Source organism: Perca flavescens, chromosome 9 (genome assembly GCF_004354835.1).
Source record: "Perca flavescens isolate YP-PL-M2 chromosome 9, PFLA_1.0, whole genome shotgun sequence".
NCBI lineage: Eukaryota > Metazoa > Chordata > Actinopteri > Perciformes > Percidae > Perca > Perca flavescens.
In genome coordinates this window covers 30,651,533-30,668,741 of record NC_041339.1, presented here as the reverse complement: position 1 = coordinate 30,668,741, position 17,209 = coordinate 30,651,533, and the positions used below count along the sequence as shown (strand labels likewise).

General features: G+C 39.1%; 2 protein-coding genes across 3 annotated transcripts in view; both read left to right on the top strand.

Moving 5' to 3' along the window:
- Positions 1 to 3,125, top strand: part of hps3 (HPS3 biogenesis of lysosomal organelles complex 2 subunit 1) — a 21,350-nt gene extending 18,225 nt beyond the window's left edge. For both annotated transcript variants that reach the window (XM_028586678.1, XM_028586679.1), the window contains exons 21-24: positions 1 to 97; positions 254 to 460; positions 602 to 689; positions 1,978 to 3,125. The exon at positions 1 to 97 is cut by the window's left edge and continues 8 nt beyond it. In XM_028586678.1, coding sequence (XP_028442479.1) covers positions 1 to 97; positions 254 to 460; positions 602 to 689; positions 1,978 to 2,105 — 520 coding nt within the window. In that variant the 3' untranslated portion in view covers positions 2,106 to 3,125. The remainder of the gene's footprint in view (positions 98 to 253; positions 461 to 601; positions 690 to 1,977) is intronic.
- Positions 3,126 to 3,771: 646 nt separating this feature from the next.
- On the top strand, positions 3,772 to 15,344 carry LOC114561032 (G2/M phase-specific E3 ubiquitin-protein ligase). Its single transcript, XM_028586680.1, has 15 exons — positions 3,772 to 4,181; positions 6,969 to 7,115; positions 7,369 to 7,443; positions 8,206 to 8,324; positions 9,651 to 9,825; positions 10,061 to 10,186; positions 11,009 to 11,079; positions 11,181 to 11,280; positions 11,392 to 11,597; positions 12,173 to 12,353; positions 12,649 to 12,732; positions 13,137 to 13,282; positions 13,455 to 13,696; positions 13,876 to 13,985; positions 14,960 to 15,344. The coding sequence occupies exons 1-15, from the start codon at positions 4,050 to 4,052 to the stop codon at positions 15,155 to 15,157; spliced, it is 2,112 nt and encodes a 703-aa protein (XP_028442481.1). The 5' UTR covers positions 3,772 to 4,049; the 3' UTR covers positions 15,158 to 15,344.
- The last annotated feature ends 1,865 nt before the right edge of the window (positions 15,345 to 17,209 follow it).

The window sequence follows — 17,209 nt, the reverse complement described above, 5'->3', positions numbered from 1 at the left end:
ATGCTCCCATTACGGTGCTCTGTACCCGTGGCTCACTGTTCTCAATCCAGCTCAAAATACCAGCTCCCAACACCAGGAGGCGCTATACAAACTGCAGGTAATTTGTCAATGAATAAAATAAGTCTGCTTCTCAAAACCTCTGAATGTATTAAATTGAGCAAGGGTATGTTTTTTTATTTTCTATTTAAACGTATGACTTCAACTTGTTTAAATGTAAGACAAAGATTGTGATTCATGATCTGTCTGTCTCCAGTCTCTCCTGTGTGGTCCGTCCCTGTCTGTGGGCTCCGTCGTGCCTCTGATGGAGCGTCTGTCAGAGGAATCCTTATGGGGCTTCAGCCTGCACCTCCTCTGCACAACCAGAAGGGGGCAGTATGACAGGAGCATTGAAAAGCTGCTGGACCGATGTCCTCAGGCCATCATAGCCTACGCCAACCACCAGTTACAAGACAAACATATGGTCTGTACTGAGTAGTAGCCTGAACTGTGAAGTTTGTCACTATTTCACTCTGCCCTTACTCTGTTTCACGTCTGTACATTTTGAAGTTTAGACAGTGATTATCAGAAGTGTTACCCTTTCTGTCTCGTCTAATCTCTGCAGGTGTTATGGTGGCAGAAGCTGCTCCCAGAGCTTTGTAACCGGACGAGAGCTGCCGCAGACAACAGCATCTTATTGTCTGCTCTCAAAGGTAGTCTGTCAAAAGTACCCCAGTACTTTATTTGAAAGCAACACAGCCGCTTTCTGACCAAGTACAGGAATGAAGTTATAGTCTACGTTCACTTCTAAGCAGATCTACTAACTACTCTCCCCCAAATCCGTTTTTTCCATTTGCATTTGCACTGGCCAAGTGGCCATAGGGACGATAGGAGGGGTAAGGGAGTGATGCAAGCACGGCAACGGTCTTTATAGCGTTAAAATCTGAAAACAAATGCACCAAAAAAAGTATGAACTAAATACTAAATCTAATGTATATAGTATATTTGTCATAATTTAAAGGTGCTCTAAGCGATGTTGGGTGACGTTACTTCTTATTGAACCCCCCCAACCCCCACCCCAAATCCTTCTTGTCCGTTATTGGCTGAACGCTGAAACACAGTTTGTGTATGTTTGTATGGTCCAGGTTGGATCACTATGTTTTTGTTGGCGTGTCTGGAGCCTAGGCTGTCTACAGAGACCGTGTTCTTTTACAGTGTGTTTAGGGGACCGGCAGTTCGCGGATAGTGAGATGTTTGCTGTATGTGACAAAAACTTTTGCAGCCTAAAGAACTCGTGACATCGCTTAGAGTACCTTTTAACAAGTTTCCCGAAGAGAAACGGGTATCTCTCTCTCCCCTGTGCGTGTGTGTGCGCTTGTGGAGTTTAACTCCGAAAAGGCCTATTTTTAGGCCTTTATTTCCATAGGTACAGATGAAGACATGAAAGGGGAGAGAGAGGGGGAATGACGGAGTCGAACCCACGGCCACTGCGTCAAGGAGTAAACCTCTATATATGTGTGCCTGCTCTACCAACTGAGCTTACCCAGTCATGCTACTTTGATTACTTTTTAAGTCAACAGAACAGATAAATAGATAAAGGATTCTATATTTTCTCACTAGCTTTTCTCTAGTTTATTTATGGCAGTACAGAGAAGATTTGAAACAGCATTTAGACCTTCACCTGGGTAAATTGTATTTACAGAAGACAAGATTGATTAGTTAAATACATTAAATATGACAAATTTAAATATTTTGTAGAACCTAATTTTATATAGCAATACAAGCCAGCATATTAACACTACTAAGCGCAGCTCCACTTATTTTACACATCAAATTATTTTTACATGTCTAGTTGCAAGTCAAGTTGCATTGTGGGTAAAGCAGGCACCTGGTTTTGACAAGTAAGAATACTGCATGGAATCAATAAAAAAGACCATATGTCTGTTGTGATGTGATGTTTTGACCCTGGGATTTTAACGTGGCCGGTTTCCATGCCAACAGAGACTCTAGTTGTGGTTGCCATGGAGACGAGCCCCACAGAGTTCCTGGAACTGATGCCTGACGACGGCACGGCATTCTACTTCCTGCCTCACCTCTTGACTTGTAGCCAGAGTCACTTGCTAGCATGACTGTCACACACACACACACACACACACACACACACACACACACACACACACACACACTGCTGCAGGCCCTTAGCAGTGGTGTTTGAGGATTATTCAACCATGGCAACACTGAAAACACAATCTGTAATCTCTGTGCTGTGACCAGCACTTTGTCCTCAACAGACAGTCATGTACAGGTTTTAATACTTGACCAACTTTTGAGTATTAAGCAATTAAATTGAACATGTAATAAGTCACTTGGGTGATGTATGCTCTGTGTTTTTAGATGACTTAGATATAGAGAAATAGTAGTCAATATAGAAAAGAATATAATTTGCAGGATACACAGAACAGACTACAGTATATAGAGCAGGTCATGCAGAACAGATATGAATCAAAAATAGTTTCCCTGCAAGTTCATGTTTGTATGCGGATATTGCTTTGTAATTCTGACTGTGTTCTCCATTAATATTGTGATGTGTTGTCATTTTTGTAACATTTAAATGTCTAGCTTCAGTGAGAATTTATTTTTTATTTATTACTGTTTGTAGTCCTGAAACTAGTCCTGTAATTCATCAGATAGGCAGTAAGTTTAAAGCACTTCAGAGCTATGGGATCCATTACCAGATCATTTATATTGCCACAAACGTGTCTTTTGAGATTGTCAATAAGCCAGAAAAATGTCATTGGTTTTCACTCATGCAGCAAGTACTCACAACTTCCTGCTTCCTTTAACCTTTTATTGAACTTTCTTCCTCCTAAGATAAATCGAAGAAACTGTTGATTCCTGCTTATGATGCTTCATCTGGTTAATGTGAAACTCATGTAAGTTAGTAAAGAATAGTTTACTAATTGAGTTTCTTGTGGGTTTAAGTTTGAGTGCATGAAGTTGCTGATAGGCAAATATTCCTTTTGCTGCTGCCTCAGTTGACTGACATATTGATTACAGATCGTTCAGTGTGTGGTTTTGTTAAGTCAACACATTTTCACCACAGAAATAAGGTGTGACTTTAAACAAACACTTTTTAGTTTGACCCAGGGAAAAACAAGATTAGATAGTAGATCACTGTGGTGTTGTATATGCTCCTGCTAAAGTTTGCAAACTTAAGTAATTCAGCTGTCAGTTGTTTTGGGCTGTTTGGATACAAAGTTCAAAAAATATCCTACTTGACTAGCAAAGACACTAAGGTAGATCATTTTAGAGCGCAATTTATTCATGGAGTTAAAATCAAAAGTGACTCAATCATCAGGTTAATGATGAAATCACCACAAATGATGTGTGAAGAGGGGTTGATTAATGACATTGTATTTGTCTTTTCAATCTTGTACTTGTATACCAGTATTCTAATTGTATGTTACTTTTTATTCTTGGTCCTTGATGTAAACAACCACCGTGGTTGCTGGAAAGGGCTATATAAAGTAATATTGATGGATTGATTGATTTTTTATCTTTTTAACTGTCCTTCTATAAACTCCATGAGCCATTTGAGACTCTTTAATCACTTAAATTCATCATGTAGGAACTCCAATCAACAATTTAAAAGCTCCAACAAGACAGAACCAAGCAGAGCCGTTTTAAAATCATCTCAACCAATGAGGGCTTCAGAACAGTCCACAGGACAAATCACATCTTAAGAGCACAACTCTGAGCCAATCAGAGCTTTAAACTTTGATAGATCTCAGCTTGAGGTAATGAGAGCTCAACTGTTTAGATGTTTGGAAGGCCACCATCACCTCAGGAATATATTTGAAAGGTTTAACTGAGTCTAGAGAGGAAATAACAGGCAGTACCAGGCATTGAAAAAGATAAAGAGCAGAGGAAAGCTAAGGCCAAAGCAAGGACAAGGATCTAAGAGATAAGACAGGGAAGTTTTAAGTGAAGATAGAGTGAAAAGGAGATTTTTATAAGTACAGTTTTTATAAAGTAAGAATTACAGCAGATATTTTAAAGTTGTATCAGAGAGGATGAAGCTTAGCGAAAGGAAAGCGAAGCTGCTGGCCGGCACAGACACCATTGAGATGGAGCAGTTTTCTTCAGAGGAGCCCTGCATGGGGACATCAAAACAGAAGGAGGAGGAAGGACAGAGCTTTGACAAGGTGTGTCATACAGGTTGAAAAAGAATAACTTAAAACTGCATGACTAACTGTGACTCAGACTGGTATTTAATGGCTGTGTTTAGTAACCACCTTGACTGAATCAAATAGCCTGTTCTGCAGGTAAATATGATCCATTTCTTCAGGCTGAAGTTGTATAAACAGAAGAATTTCTGTATGTAAACAGTCACTTAACTTAATGAAGGAACTGTGGTTAAAACATTCACTGGTGCTGATTCCTTTCCTCCAATAGCTCATGTGACACCACATGAGTTAGCAGACAGATGGTTTTTATTGTGGCAACCATATGTTTTGATTAAACCAAGTTCTGCTAGTCATATTAACGGATCAATTCCCCCAAATCACAAGTAAACTGAACATATTTTTACCACTTATCTTAGTGTAAGTATTATTTGCTTAAATCTTAGCCAAGCAGAGCAGGGGTGCAGTAAATACACCAGCACTTTTTGCACTTCGCACTTTAATTATTACACTGATTCTTGGGAATTTGGATACACAGGTTTTAATTTTGAAAATAAAGTTAGTTAAATTACAAAATCTGAAGGTATATCATTATAGCAACCTCCTCATTTTGTATTTTTTTTTCATACAATAGACGTTTTGCCAGTTATTACTTTGTTTTTGTCAACACCGTCAGACACAATAAAAAGCATATTATTATTTAATTGGTTTAATATGTATTTAGAGTTTTTAAATCATTATCTGACATTTGTACACAGATATGCTGTTAAATGTTGAATATTCACTTTTGTTAATTTTTTATACTGTTTCACGTGTACTCCTTTAAAAGATCTAACATCATACAACGTTTACTTTAAGCCTAAATAGAAAAAAGTAATGTTTTTTTATTTAACAAACATGTATTTGTATTAAAAGAGACTTTTACTTTAATAACTCAACAGCACTGAAGAAACCTATTGTAAGCATATTCATTTAAAACAAATAAAACTCCCTCTGACGGTGGTGACACTAATCTGGTGACAGTGGCCTCATAACAACATACAATTCCAAAATGTATACCACACAAGATGGCTTCTTGCTTAACAACTTCATTTAACTATTGGGTCCAAAAAATAACAATTCTGAGCATGCATATCATGTGAAAGAGTAGGTTTTTGTCACCACCGTCTGACATCACCACTGTCAGGTTTTCTGTGACGTACAGTCTGACGGTGGTAACAAAAACCTCCAAATAGTCGTTAAGGGAGGCTAGAATATAATTGTGGATGACAATAAATACGGGCTCACGGCTGTGGTTCGTCCGCAGCCTCAAGGCCGAACCACAGCTGTGAGGATATCCACCAAAACCTGATGGTAGTGACGTCTGACGGTGGTGACAAAAACCTACTCTTTCACATGATATGCATGAGTTGTTCACATTAGCCATCTTGTTTACCCTCTATTGCTAGCTACTTCAGACCTCTTCTTAAAAAGTATACATTTATGTCATAATATTTTTTATACAAAAGAGACCGTTGTTGACATGTTATGGTTGTGACAGTAGCAGTGTCCAAAAATATGAACAAGTTTAAGAGAAAATAGAAAATTTAAGGGAGCTTGAGTGATCTTGAAGCATGCAGTAGAGCTGAAGGTTTGAAAATGGGGTCCTCAGGAATGTAGTTGACCTTTTAGTTGCCTGACTTTATTGCTTTTTATAAATATCTGACGGTGGTGACGAATATGTGGGACACATTTTGAGCAACCACAAAATAGTAGTAAATATTGTTAAAAACTCACTGTTTGTAGTTTTTAAAACATATTACAATGTACTATTTCATGTGGTAAAGATATTATTCAATTATTAATTTATGTTTTTTTTAATCAAGTTGAAATGATTATCTCCTATCCGAGGACAACTGATTTTGTAGGCAATGGGCCAGCAAATAATCATTAAATTAATACAAATTTAAAATAAAACTATAAAATAACCTTACATATGTGCAAAGGACCCCCTGATTATAACCTTGATTCTTTTTATTCATGAAAATCTTAATTTCCAACAGAATTGGCATTTTTCTTAGTGGGACATGTTTTTGCCAAAGTTTCAAGAATCAGTGATTACAGTTCATTCTTAGGATGTTGTGTTGTCTGTGGTGTCATGTGTGTCCTTCTTTTGTGTCTTAGGACGCTCTGCTGATCTCACTTTCATGTTGATTTTATCTTATTGTATTTGTATTTTATGTTCATTTGAGAATGTTTTTATGTGACATGTTGTAGATTGTAGCACTATGTCAAAGACAAATTTCCCCTCGGGGAGAATAAAGTGTATTCTATTCTAATGCCCAGATTTTTAGAAAATTCTGAAACCACCTCAACATGAAAGGAACAGAAGTAAATAGTTACTATATTGTTTGTTGGTTAACTAAAAACTGTCTACAATGAACCTGGGGGTCACAAGACAAATATGACAAAAGATACTGTAATTAAGACAAAGTTGCTTTAGGGGTAAGTAGGGAAATGTTAGTTTTTTTTGTGTGTGATTTGGGTGAAGTGGCTCGTTTTAAACCATTAATATTCACCATTATAACAACCATGTTTAGTACAAAATTACAAAGTGCTTTACAAGGACTGAAATGAGAAACAAAAGGTAGTCATGTTTTGTCGCATACAAAATTTTCATTCATTGAAAATGTATTGGTTTTGCGATGATCAAAAGACTATTGCAACCATCTAAAATGCAATGCCATTCTTCCAGTGTGCTTTCTCCGTATGGCTCATCGTTATCTGTATGTGCATGCACCATCTTCCCCTTCTTCTTCTTAAACCCAGAGACACCTGGAGCATCCTTGTGTCCCCGACTGTGAGGAGGAACCAGAGGCGCAGGTTCAGCCCCCACGCATGCATCTCGCCATGCCCAAAACAGAGGCTAAGCACTGCCCTCCTGACCTCCTGGAGGAAATTGAGATGGAAATGGAGGTTAGTAATATTAGCGATGTAATTAGGTAAATAAGTAAATACATTTATAGAGCAGCAATGCAAAGGAGCATCCCACGCCACCTTTTTGTAATAATGTGGAAAAAGAACTGGAAATTACAGCTTATGAATAAAATACAAACTCTGCTTAGCAGCTGTTGAGGAACTCTAGGAGAGGGTTTGTTTTGCATGTTGTTTTTTTGTTTGTTTTTTAACCAAATGAACCCATATTTTTCTTTTCTTTTCTTCCATGCAGGTGTTTCCACCCTTCAAAATGCCTGAGACTGAAAATAAAATAGTCAAATCAGCTGATCCTTCCATAATGACCCCGGTATGTCACCTCAGGTTTTATTTAGTCATCGAAGAAAATTGATGATCCGAAAATTACAAAACATTTCCATTTCTCAACTTGGAAACAAACATGGGGCCTGAAACAATGTTGATCACTGTAACCACCGAGCCCACTTCTATCGCAATAATAATATAATAAATAAAGAAGAATTTTATCAGGTTTGGTGTATTGGCCAAAACAGAGGCTTGTCGTGCACTAATCCTGTCTACCAATAGGGATAGACTGAAAGCAAACATTATATTTACTCAAGAAAGCAATCGGTCAACTCTGTTGCCCTATCGATCATGTGCTTTCATTCTTTATTGCTATTTTTGCAAAATTTTTGCAGTTATTCTGCTTGTAACTCATGTTTTATTTATTTGTTTTTTTAATTGATTACTTGTTTATTGTACAAATTGTCAAAAAATTAGACATATCCACACTACAACCTCTTGGGCTAATGAGTTGTTATTTTGTCTACATCAGTTTAAACTGTCATTTTATTGATTAAATATGGAGAAACTTGATTATTGTCGGTCAATCAACTAACAAATTATTTCAGTGGCAATGTTTTATCTTCTTCCTGCTAGAAACATTTATTTTCCTGTTAAATTGTAAGACGTAATGTACGTTGCTTTTTCAGTTTATGGTACAAGTTTCTTTTATGCAATATGTGTCCATAGTTAATTTGGTTTATGAATATGCCTAATCTACCTGTCGCGGTTTGCGTCATTTCATGTGATGTTGTACTGTGTGCTGCAGCCGTCCCTAAACAAAGCTAGTCGTCTCAAGTGGAAGAAACTGACTCCGCAGAAGACAGGACTGGTGGTCAAAGATGTGGTCTGTCTACCCAGAGGACACTACCTGACACAGCTGGAGAGGTGAGAGGTGGTGTAGTTGTGTAAGACCATCTGTCCATCCATCCGTCTTAGAAGCGCTTTGTGACATAATGAAGAATAAGTGGACTGTCTTTGCTTGTTGGGACTAGTTCAGCATATTTTAACCAGACATATTGGTTTAAACTCTGGTATGGATATTGCCTCCTCGAGTCCTCCACTTGCCTCCCCTCGCATCTCTCCCATCCCTCCTCTGTGGGAGAGACTAGACGCAAGGAAATCATGCGAGGAGAGGGGCAACGGGCAAATTGTGTTTTAGAGGAATGAGACGTCCTTTTCTCTGAACCATCGCATGAATATGTCAGCTGTCTGGGCGGAGTTAGCAACTCCTTCAGCTACATGGCTTCCAGGAAGCCTGCTCTCGTGTATCCTCAATCATAGCTCCTCTGGACAGAAGTAAGGGCTTTGAGACGGCCTTGGCCGAGGAGGGACAGAACAACTTCTGGTTCAGTCGAGGACCGAGGAGTCAAGGAGCTATCACATAAGCAACGTGAGATGCAGCTAGGGTCTCTATTTGATGATTCTTAATATTTTGTGACCCCTTAACCTTAAACTTTTACCGTCCATTGTGGTAGTTGAGTCACCAGCTGTCGAGTCTGGTCAAGTCTAAAGTCCCCCAGTGTTTGAGGCCAAGTCCGAGTCGGAGTTACATGAAGAATCTGATGCAAGTCAACCTGAGTTCGAGGTTGAGTCACGAGTCAGAGAATAGCAGCTCAAGTCACACTTAAGTCGGAGTCCAGGACTCAAATACTCCATCAATGCCTATTACACATAAAAGTAGTCAGAAACTTCAGAGAACTATTTCATGAATGCTTGAGTTCGATTTCATAAATCTTTGAGTCTGCGTAATCAGTAAACAAGTCCAATTTGAGTCACAAGGTTAGAGAATAGCGACTCAACTTGGACTCAAGTACTCCATCACTGCCTTAGTAAGAGCTCTGTAGTCCATTCGTTCTATGGAAACCAAAGGACAGTTTTCCCATTTACTGAGCAGGTTCATGCTTCTCAGAGAATCAACTCCCTCCAATTTGAAAACCATGTGAACAATTTTCCAGTGCCACCACTAAGCCAAAATATCTATTAGGCAAAAATTTAGCACATTAAAATGTGCTAAATACCTGTATGTTCATGCTCTCTTTAACAGCATGTGTGTTCTTTCTAAAGTAATGATTACGGCAACACATTTTGTGACCATAGTCTCTACTGGTGACATTCCGGTGACGTATTTCTAAATTGCTGATGTGTATAAGTATGCTATCATCCAATACAAGTGTATGTAAATGAAGTAAATATTCCTTTCTGCTCTTCCAGACACAGTAAGCCACAAGGCAAAGAACGAGCAGCTCTAGCGGCCATTGGGATGACTGCTCGTATTACCATTGATAATGGTTGGTCGGCCAATCAAATGGAGAGTCGGCTGTCTACGCTCTTCCAGGGGCGGTTTGTAAAACGGGCGGGACAAAGGTTCTCTTTCACATATCTGCAGGTGTGTGTGATGTATATTTATCCCTATAAGAGAGCTAGTTTGACTTTATATTTTACTGGTTCACTCTTTCTTTGAAGGTTTTATGGGCTACTATGTTAAGATTGATTCTAGGATTACGTTTATCTTTCCACAAGGTTAAGTAAATCAGAAATCTGACAGTGACTCTGGCAAGTTTCCTACAATTCTGGTACAAAATTTTGGTACATTTATATCTGATGGTATGTGTGGTTTACAGTGTGTACCGGGCTCCAGGGTGCTGTTTGTCCCAGACTCCCCTGCAGAGGGCTGGACTGGGGAGCAGGTACTCAGGACCTGTGGACATGGTGCTTTGTACATCCTCAGCCACCAGGACCACCCTCAGGTAAACCACAGCTGCTCCGTGTTTCTCTTTCAAGCTTGATTTAGTTGTGGAGGCTTTTGTCTCTGCAATAAACAAGTAATGATTACCAAAAGTAAGTTTCTGTGACCCATTTCCATGTTTCCATTAAAATCTTCCCCAAAACTCAATTTCAAATCAATTCAATTTAAAGTGTCGGATTCAGCTGTATATATGTAAAGGCTAGTCTATATCATTGACGACCCACTTCCGGGATTGCTCTGTTGCCGACGGAAATTCCGCCAGATTTCACTCATTTAGGCTGGATAGCCATTGCCTTGGGCTTCCTTTTGTGTTGGCATTTTAAACTGTTGATTTGGAGGACTACGGTTAACCTTTTCTCAGATCTCTGTAGGGTAAATCCAGACAGCTAGCTAGACTATCTGTCCAATCTGAGTTTTCTGTTGCACGACTAAAACAACCTTTGAACGTACACGTTCCATGAAAAACCAGTTCCTTCCCGAGGCTATTTTGCAGCACCACCGAGGCTTTTCCCGGTGCTTGGCGCCGCCCAAAACGATTGTGATTGGTTTAAAGAAATGGCCAATAAACCAGAGCACATTTTTCTCCCATCCCGGAATGCTGTGTGGACTAGCCAGACCCTGCTCTGCAGCACCGAGGTGGAGGAAGGTCTGGCGAGGTGAGACTATGTAAAGGCTAACTGAACATCCTCTACTTGCTTTGTCTTGTCTGTTTGAATGCACTATGCAGGATCTGCATGCATTAAATGATATACAATAGTTTGTTCAATGTTCATTTTAAGTACATATTAAACTAAACTGTAACTCTTACATTATTTTTCCACAGTGCATACAACTCAAATACTCTCAACAAGCACAATTGGAGAAGTCAGCAAGCAAGACACCTATGGTGAACATGTGAGAAAACATCAAAAAGCCTGCGACAAAAAATTTTAAACTTATAAATGGGGAAGCGTATTACTCAATTACCTGAATATATGTGTGTTGTCTCTTGTAAGGATGGAGTTCTATCTGGAGGCCAGCACAGAATGCTGCCCAGACAAAGAAAATAAGCTTGGAAGACAAACCCAGCCTTGTGTTCCCAGCACTACCGAGAAGGTGAAAAAGAACAAATACAACTTTTTGAACCTGTTGTTAAGTGGACAGGATGGACACCATTTCCTCTGTGTATCCCCTCATACCTGTAAAACCTGTCTCTGTGGTATGCAGTTCACACTGGACCTGGACTCCATCCTGAAACTGTTCAGACAGGAGAACATGGATCGAGGTGAAGAAACCCACATCCGGGTGGGGCTGCTCCACAGCGCTCTGAAGATGGTGAGGACGCCGGGCTTCTGTTTCAGGACAACACCCGGCGTCTCCTTCAGTGGAGAGAAGGCTGATGGCTCCAAGGGACCTCTCAGAGAGTTCTTCAGGTTATGATTGTTTACCTTCTTATAGATGAGCTTTCAGCACTCGCTGGTTTCCTACATTCCTGCAGCATTTCTTTCAGAATGATTTAAATTTAATACCGGTACTTGTTTTTATATTCTTATTTGATTTTAGTCTGAGATTTGTAGTCTGAGATCCAATATGAATAAATATCTTTCTGACCTTTACATAATTGGAGGGAGTCATTGCTTGCAAAATGATTATCATCGCAAAAATGATAGGATTGTTGCAAACAATAAACAACAAACATTTATTTATCAACTAATCTGCTGATTTTATTTTAGTATAATTTTTGTCTATAAAATGACAGAAAAAGGCCACAATTCCAACAGTCCACAACTAAGAATTTTGATTATTATTTACAATGATATAAATCAAAGGAGAGCAGAACATTGTCACATTTAATACTGATAAATTACAAATTAAAGGCAAATCATTTCATGTTGATTTAATAAACTGATAATTTCAGCACTAAAATGTTGTTTTTAGAGAGGGATCACATGTTCACTCTTTATAATGGTATTCTACACCAGATCATTAAGGCATTCTTCTTACACAGATTGACTTTGTTGGAGCTGCAACAAAGCTCTGTATTTCAGGGTCTTCCGGGGCGTGTGTTGTTGACCTACGACCTTGCAGCTCTTGAAGATGGGAAGTATTATGAAGCAGGTGTTCTGATTGGCTGGTCTCTGGCTCAGGGCGGGCCTGGACCTCGTTGTCTACACCCTGCCCTCTACCAGGTAGTGTGCATGCATCTCTTATGTAGATAGAAAGTCTACTTAATTACAGTTATGTTTGAGATTCTCATGGTTGCTACTTTGATTCCATATGCTGCCACTGTTTGCGTTGAGAAAATGTCAACGTAGTGTTAATTGTTTGTTTCAGTGCACCAAAGGGGGTGTGTGTGTGTGTGTGTGTGTGTGTGTGTGTGTGTGTGTGTGTGTGAAGAGGTGTGTGTGAGATACTTGGCAACTGTTGATTTGTATTTGCACATTGGTATTCTCTTTGTCATTGTATCGTATTTAATTTTCGCAGTTGATGTGTGGCCAGAATCCCTCTTTGGAGAACTTCAACTGGAGACACATAGTCAATGCTGAAGCACAGATCCGACTGCAACAGGTAACCCAAAGCCAACTTACTTCCACGCAACATGGTCATGTTACAAGGCTCTTAAGATGTATGCAACATGAATAAGACTTTTTTTGTCTGTGACTTTTTAAATGGTGAATTAATAGAGTGATGCAAATCGATGGGTGATTCTTTTCCTGTTTTTGTTTTTACTTTACACTTTCACAACATTAGAGGAAAACTGGCCACAAATAGATTTACTAAAACGGTTTGCTACCAGCCGGGTAAATTAATTTTCCTTTTCTCACTCTTCTCTGTCACCTTAACATTTAAAATCACACAATAGAAATCTGTCGCCACATAAAACCAATAACTAAACTAAAAAACTTTTTTTTCCGCCAAACCGGTTTGGTAACCACAAACACAAAAATAACACTCCTCTGCTCCTCTTGTAGCTGCATAGTTGTACTGATGTGAAGCTGCTTTCTCCCAGTCTGTGTGACTGGGTGTCGAGCTGTGGGATCCCTGGAGTATATTCAGCCCATTCTGATGAAATACCATCAATCTATATCCGCCTGGTCAAACATTACATCTACCACAGGTTGGACAGACACACACACTTTATTTATATTATCCTGTTTTTTGGTTTTCCTTTACAATTTCACAATAAATTTCAAAGAAAGATATGAATGTATTGTATCGTCTCACTCTTTAGCAAAATCCAGGAGAGTAAGCCAATTAGACAATCACTCAGGCCCTCTGCTGTCCTTCAGGGTGGCCAGTATGATCTCCCAGTTCACAGAGGGGCTGAACAGCTGTGGTGGATTGTGGGATACAGTTAAGTCCCACTGGGAGGAGTTTGTGCCAGTGATGACGAACGCATATCAGCAACCTCTGACCCTGGAAGAGTTCAAACCGCTCTTCACCATCTGCTACAGCTGTCCAGACAGCCAGCTGAGGGTGGCTGAGGAGGCAACAGCTGGACACTGGGAAACAGTTCTCACCATGATCAGCGGTACGAACGGAGGGATGGATGGATGGATGGAGGATTAAAGTGAAGAATATAAAGACTCTTGTGGTTCTTGTATCAGGCAGTGATATAATAAAAATGTTTAAAGGGGCATTACGATGAAAAGTGTTTCAGGGTTTACTATGAGAACATTTAAACTAAAATGTGTCCTTGTGCACACTCAGACGATGAGGCAGATCTTTCCTTTGAAGACCTCCTTGCCTTCATCATTGGAGCTGATCGTCTGCCTCCTCTTGGGTTACCCAGATTGATCTCCCTGCGTTTTTACTCCCAGGTTGGTATCTGTCGGATAATCACTTAACCAGGTGACATGAAAATGTCCTGAAAACGGTGCCCACACTTGTAGAACTCCCAGTTGAAACCAGTACCAATGTGCTACTGAAAGCTGTGTGACTTTTACAGAGTGAGACATTATACTTATTCCACCTATTGAAGAAAATATTACAAAAAAATCTTGTTTGATGTTTAACCCATGTGTTGTCTTCCCATCGAATATGAACTTGTTTTTCTTCTGGAGACAAAAAAATGAACCTAATTCAACCAAATTTTACAGCAGATATAGAATTATTTTGACTAATGTTATAGGGTTCTATACAACATACATGCATGCATCAAAGTTATTTTGGGACAATTTGGTTGTAAGAAACTCGTATTTCTGAAATTTATAAACTTTGAAAACCGATTTAATTTGACCCAAGGACAACACAAGGGTTAACCCATTTAGAGAGACATGTTGCTTTTGATCTCACACAGCCCAGTCATTGAGTTATCTGCTACAAACTGATAAAATACATACTGCTCTGTCCTCATTATGTCATTAACGGGACACTTTTTCAAACTGCAATGTGTCTTTTTTTATGGAAGCAAGGAAAGTATTTAGAGAGATATGTGCTTAAGAGATGTACAAATGAGTTACCGGAAACCCATGATCTAAATTTAGGAACCTTGCTCCCAAAAACATTTTTGAAATTGTCAAACTTGAAACTGGACTTTCAAAGAGGTGAATTCAAACCACATGAATTCAGATAGATGGTTTTTCAAAGTAAAATATTAATTATGCTATAAAGGCAATGGTATAGCCTACACATTAAAATCTTAAGTATTCTCTTGTGGTTGAATTTCACAATTTGATATTAAGTTGCTTGTAAGATTAAAACTATCACGGCCTTTCTTTGCTTCCGTATATTTTCTTCTGTTTTGAGATAAAACTTCATGTCACATTTCCCTCATCTTGAATTCTTTTTCTAGGATGCCAGCATGTCAGAGGGGCGTCTGCCACACGCCTCCACATGTGCTCTGGAACTCTTTCTGCCGAGGGGAGCGGCAGGGGCTGCAGACCTGATGGTGCTGCTGAGCAGAGCTGTGCATGAGGCCCTCGGCTGTACACGTTACCAGACAAAGGGAGATGGAGAGGGCAGCTGCAGAGCAGTGATGACAAATTTATGAAGTGGGCCATTGTCTGGACACTCGACGTTTTGCTTTAGCTGACTTTGTGGAGCTGAAAGGTTACTGCAGGATATGAAAAACGTGACTCAAAAGAACAATTAATGTACAATCAATGTTTATATATTTCTATATGCTTTATAAAACAAATGTTGAATTTCTTTTCAAAGGATTGATTAAAGAACACAAAATTAACACAAAGAAGTCACTTTAAATATGTCTCTTTTATCTTTCTTTTATAAGTCTGATGTACAGTACATCAGAACAATGTCAATTTTAGTTAAAATTATAATTTGAGATAAATATTTGAATATATAAATCAGTGATGTTGAGAACGTATGCATTTAAATTCTTATTACGTGACTACAGGACATTAGATAAAAGCTTCTACACTAGATGTCTATCTGATAGTTCTATAGCTTAAGTTAGGAAAGGTATTCCAACAGCATTTAATTCAATTGCCATGCCTTACAGGACTCCTATGTTAGCTTTAGTCACTCCCAAATTGATCATTTTGTAGACTGTGCTGCGGTCTCGCTACGGATGACTTTAGACTGTGTTGCTTCTCTCAAAAAGTTCACGATACAAAGGAAATAAATACCTTGGTCTAGCTCCCAAACCTGTAAATTAAAACCGAGCACAGAGAGCTGTCCAGACAAAGATAATCAGCTAGGGAGACAGACCCAGCCTTGTGTTCCCAGCACTACAGAGAAGGTGAAAAATAACAAATACACTTGTTTACCGGCCTCCCAAATCAGATAAACATTTCTAAAAAGAATTCTCAGACTTTCTGTCTCATTATACAACATCCTATGACCGTTTGTTGATTTTGGGTGATTTTAATATTAATGTCTGTTGCCCAGGTAAACACTTGGTTGGTGAGTTTTGCCATGTAATGGAGTTATTCGGCCTCCTCCAGCACATAAATCAGGTGACCCATGTTCATGGGCACACCCTTGATCTGATTTTATCCCATGGGTTTTCCATTGATAATATAAGCAGTGAGGATGCATCCTTCTCTGACCATATGCCTATTTTGTTCAATGTTAAACTACTTAACTCACCGTACACAGCCAGATCTTCTGGCCACTACTCTCGTCATATTAACCCTTTTACAGCAACTAAGTTCTCTGAATGCTACTTGGGAAATGCTAGCACTGAATCTATCACTGCCCATGATCACCTTTTGAGCCCTGATGTGCTAATATCCTTCTTCAACATATCTTGCTCAGCTATCCTTGAAACTGTGGCCCCTCTTAAACTCAGACACCATAATTTTAAATCTCAACAGTGGCTTGATGATGCCATCTCAGGCAGGTTTGTTGAAGAGCTGAGCGTAAGTGGAAAAAAGATCACCTCCTAGTCTTTTTAGAAATATTCAGAAATTCCCTGGCCAGAGCTAAGCATTTCTCTGACATTATAAGCAAACATTCCCATTGCCCTAGAATTTTATTTAATACCATAAACTCAATTGTTAACCCCCAATTCTCTCCAGAGGTCGAGGCATCCACAAATAGCTGTGAAGAGTTCCTGAAGTTTTTTACTGAGAAAATTGACCACATCAGAGCATAGTTCACTCTTGTTGTATCTGACATCCCACCTCATTTCCCCATTGCTACAGCTACTTTTGACCAATTCCAAGCAGTGTCCTACACTGAACTATGGGACATTCTAAAGCACGTGAAATGAAGATACAAATCGCTCTGCATTCATTTGTGCATTGTGTTTGCAGATACAAATCGTTCTGCATTCATTTGTGAATTGTGTTTGCGGATACAAATCATTCTGCATTCATTTCTTTTCATGTGTTTCACAAGTCACAAATTAGAGGCACATACACAACAGATTTAGAGATACATATCACTTTGTATTCATTTGTGCATTGTGTTTTACAAGTTGCAAATACTTATGAGACTGTTTTAGCACCATATTTTACCTGAAGCTCTGTATAAGAGGGTTTTCTGGGGTGTCTGTTGTTAACCTGCGACCTCACAGCTCTTGAAGATGTGAAGTGCTGTGCTGTACATGTTTCCAGACACAGAAAGATGGAGAGGG

Coding starts and splice junctions, on each gene's coding strand:
- LOC114561032 (XM_028586680.1), top strand. CDS start 4,050: ATGAAGCTTAGCGAAAGGAAAGCGAAGCTGCTGGCCGGCACAGACACC. Junction 7,444..8,205: donor ATCCTTCCATAATGACCCCG/GTATGTCACCTC, acceptor TGTGTGCTGCAG/CCGTCCCTAAACAAAGCTAG. Junction 10,187..11,008: donor GCCACCAGGACCACCCTCAG/GTAAACCACAGC, acceptor ATTTTTCCACAG/TGCATACAACTCAAATACTC.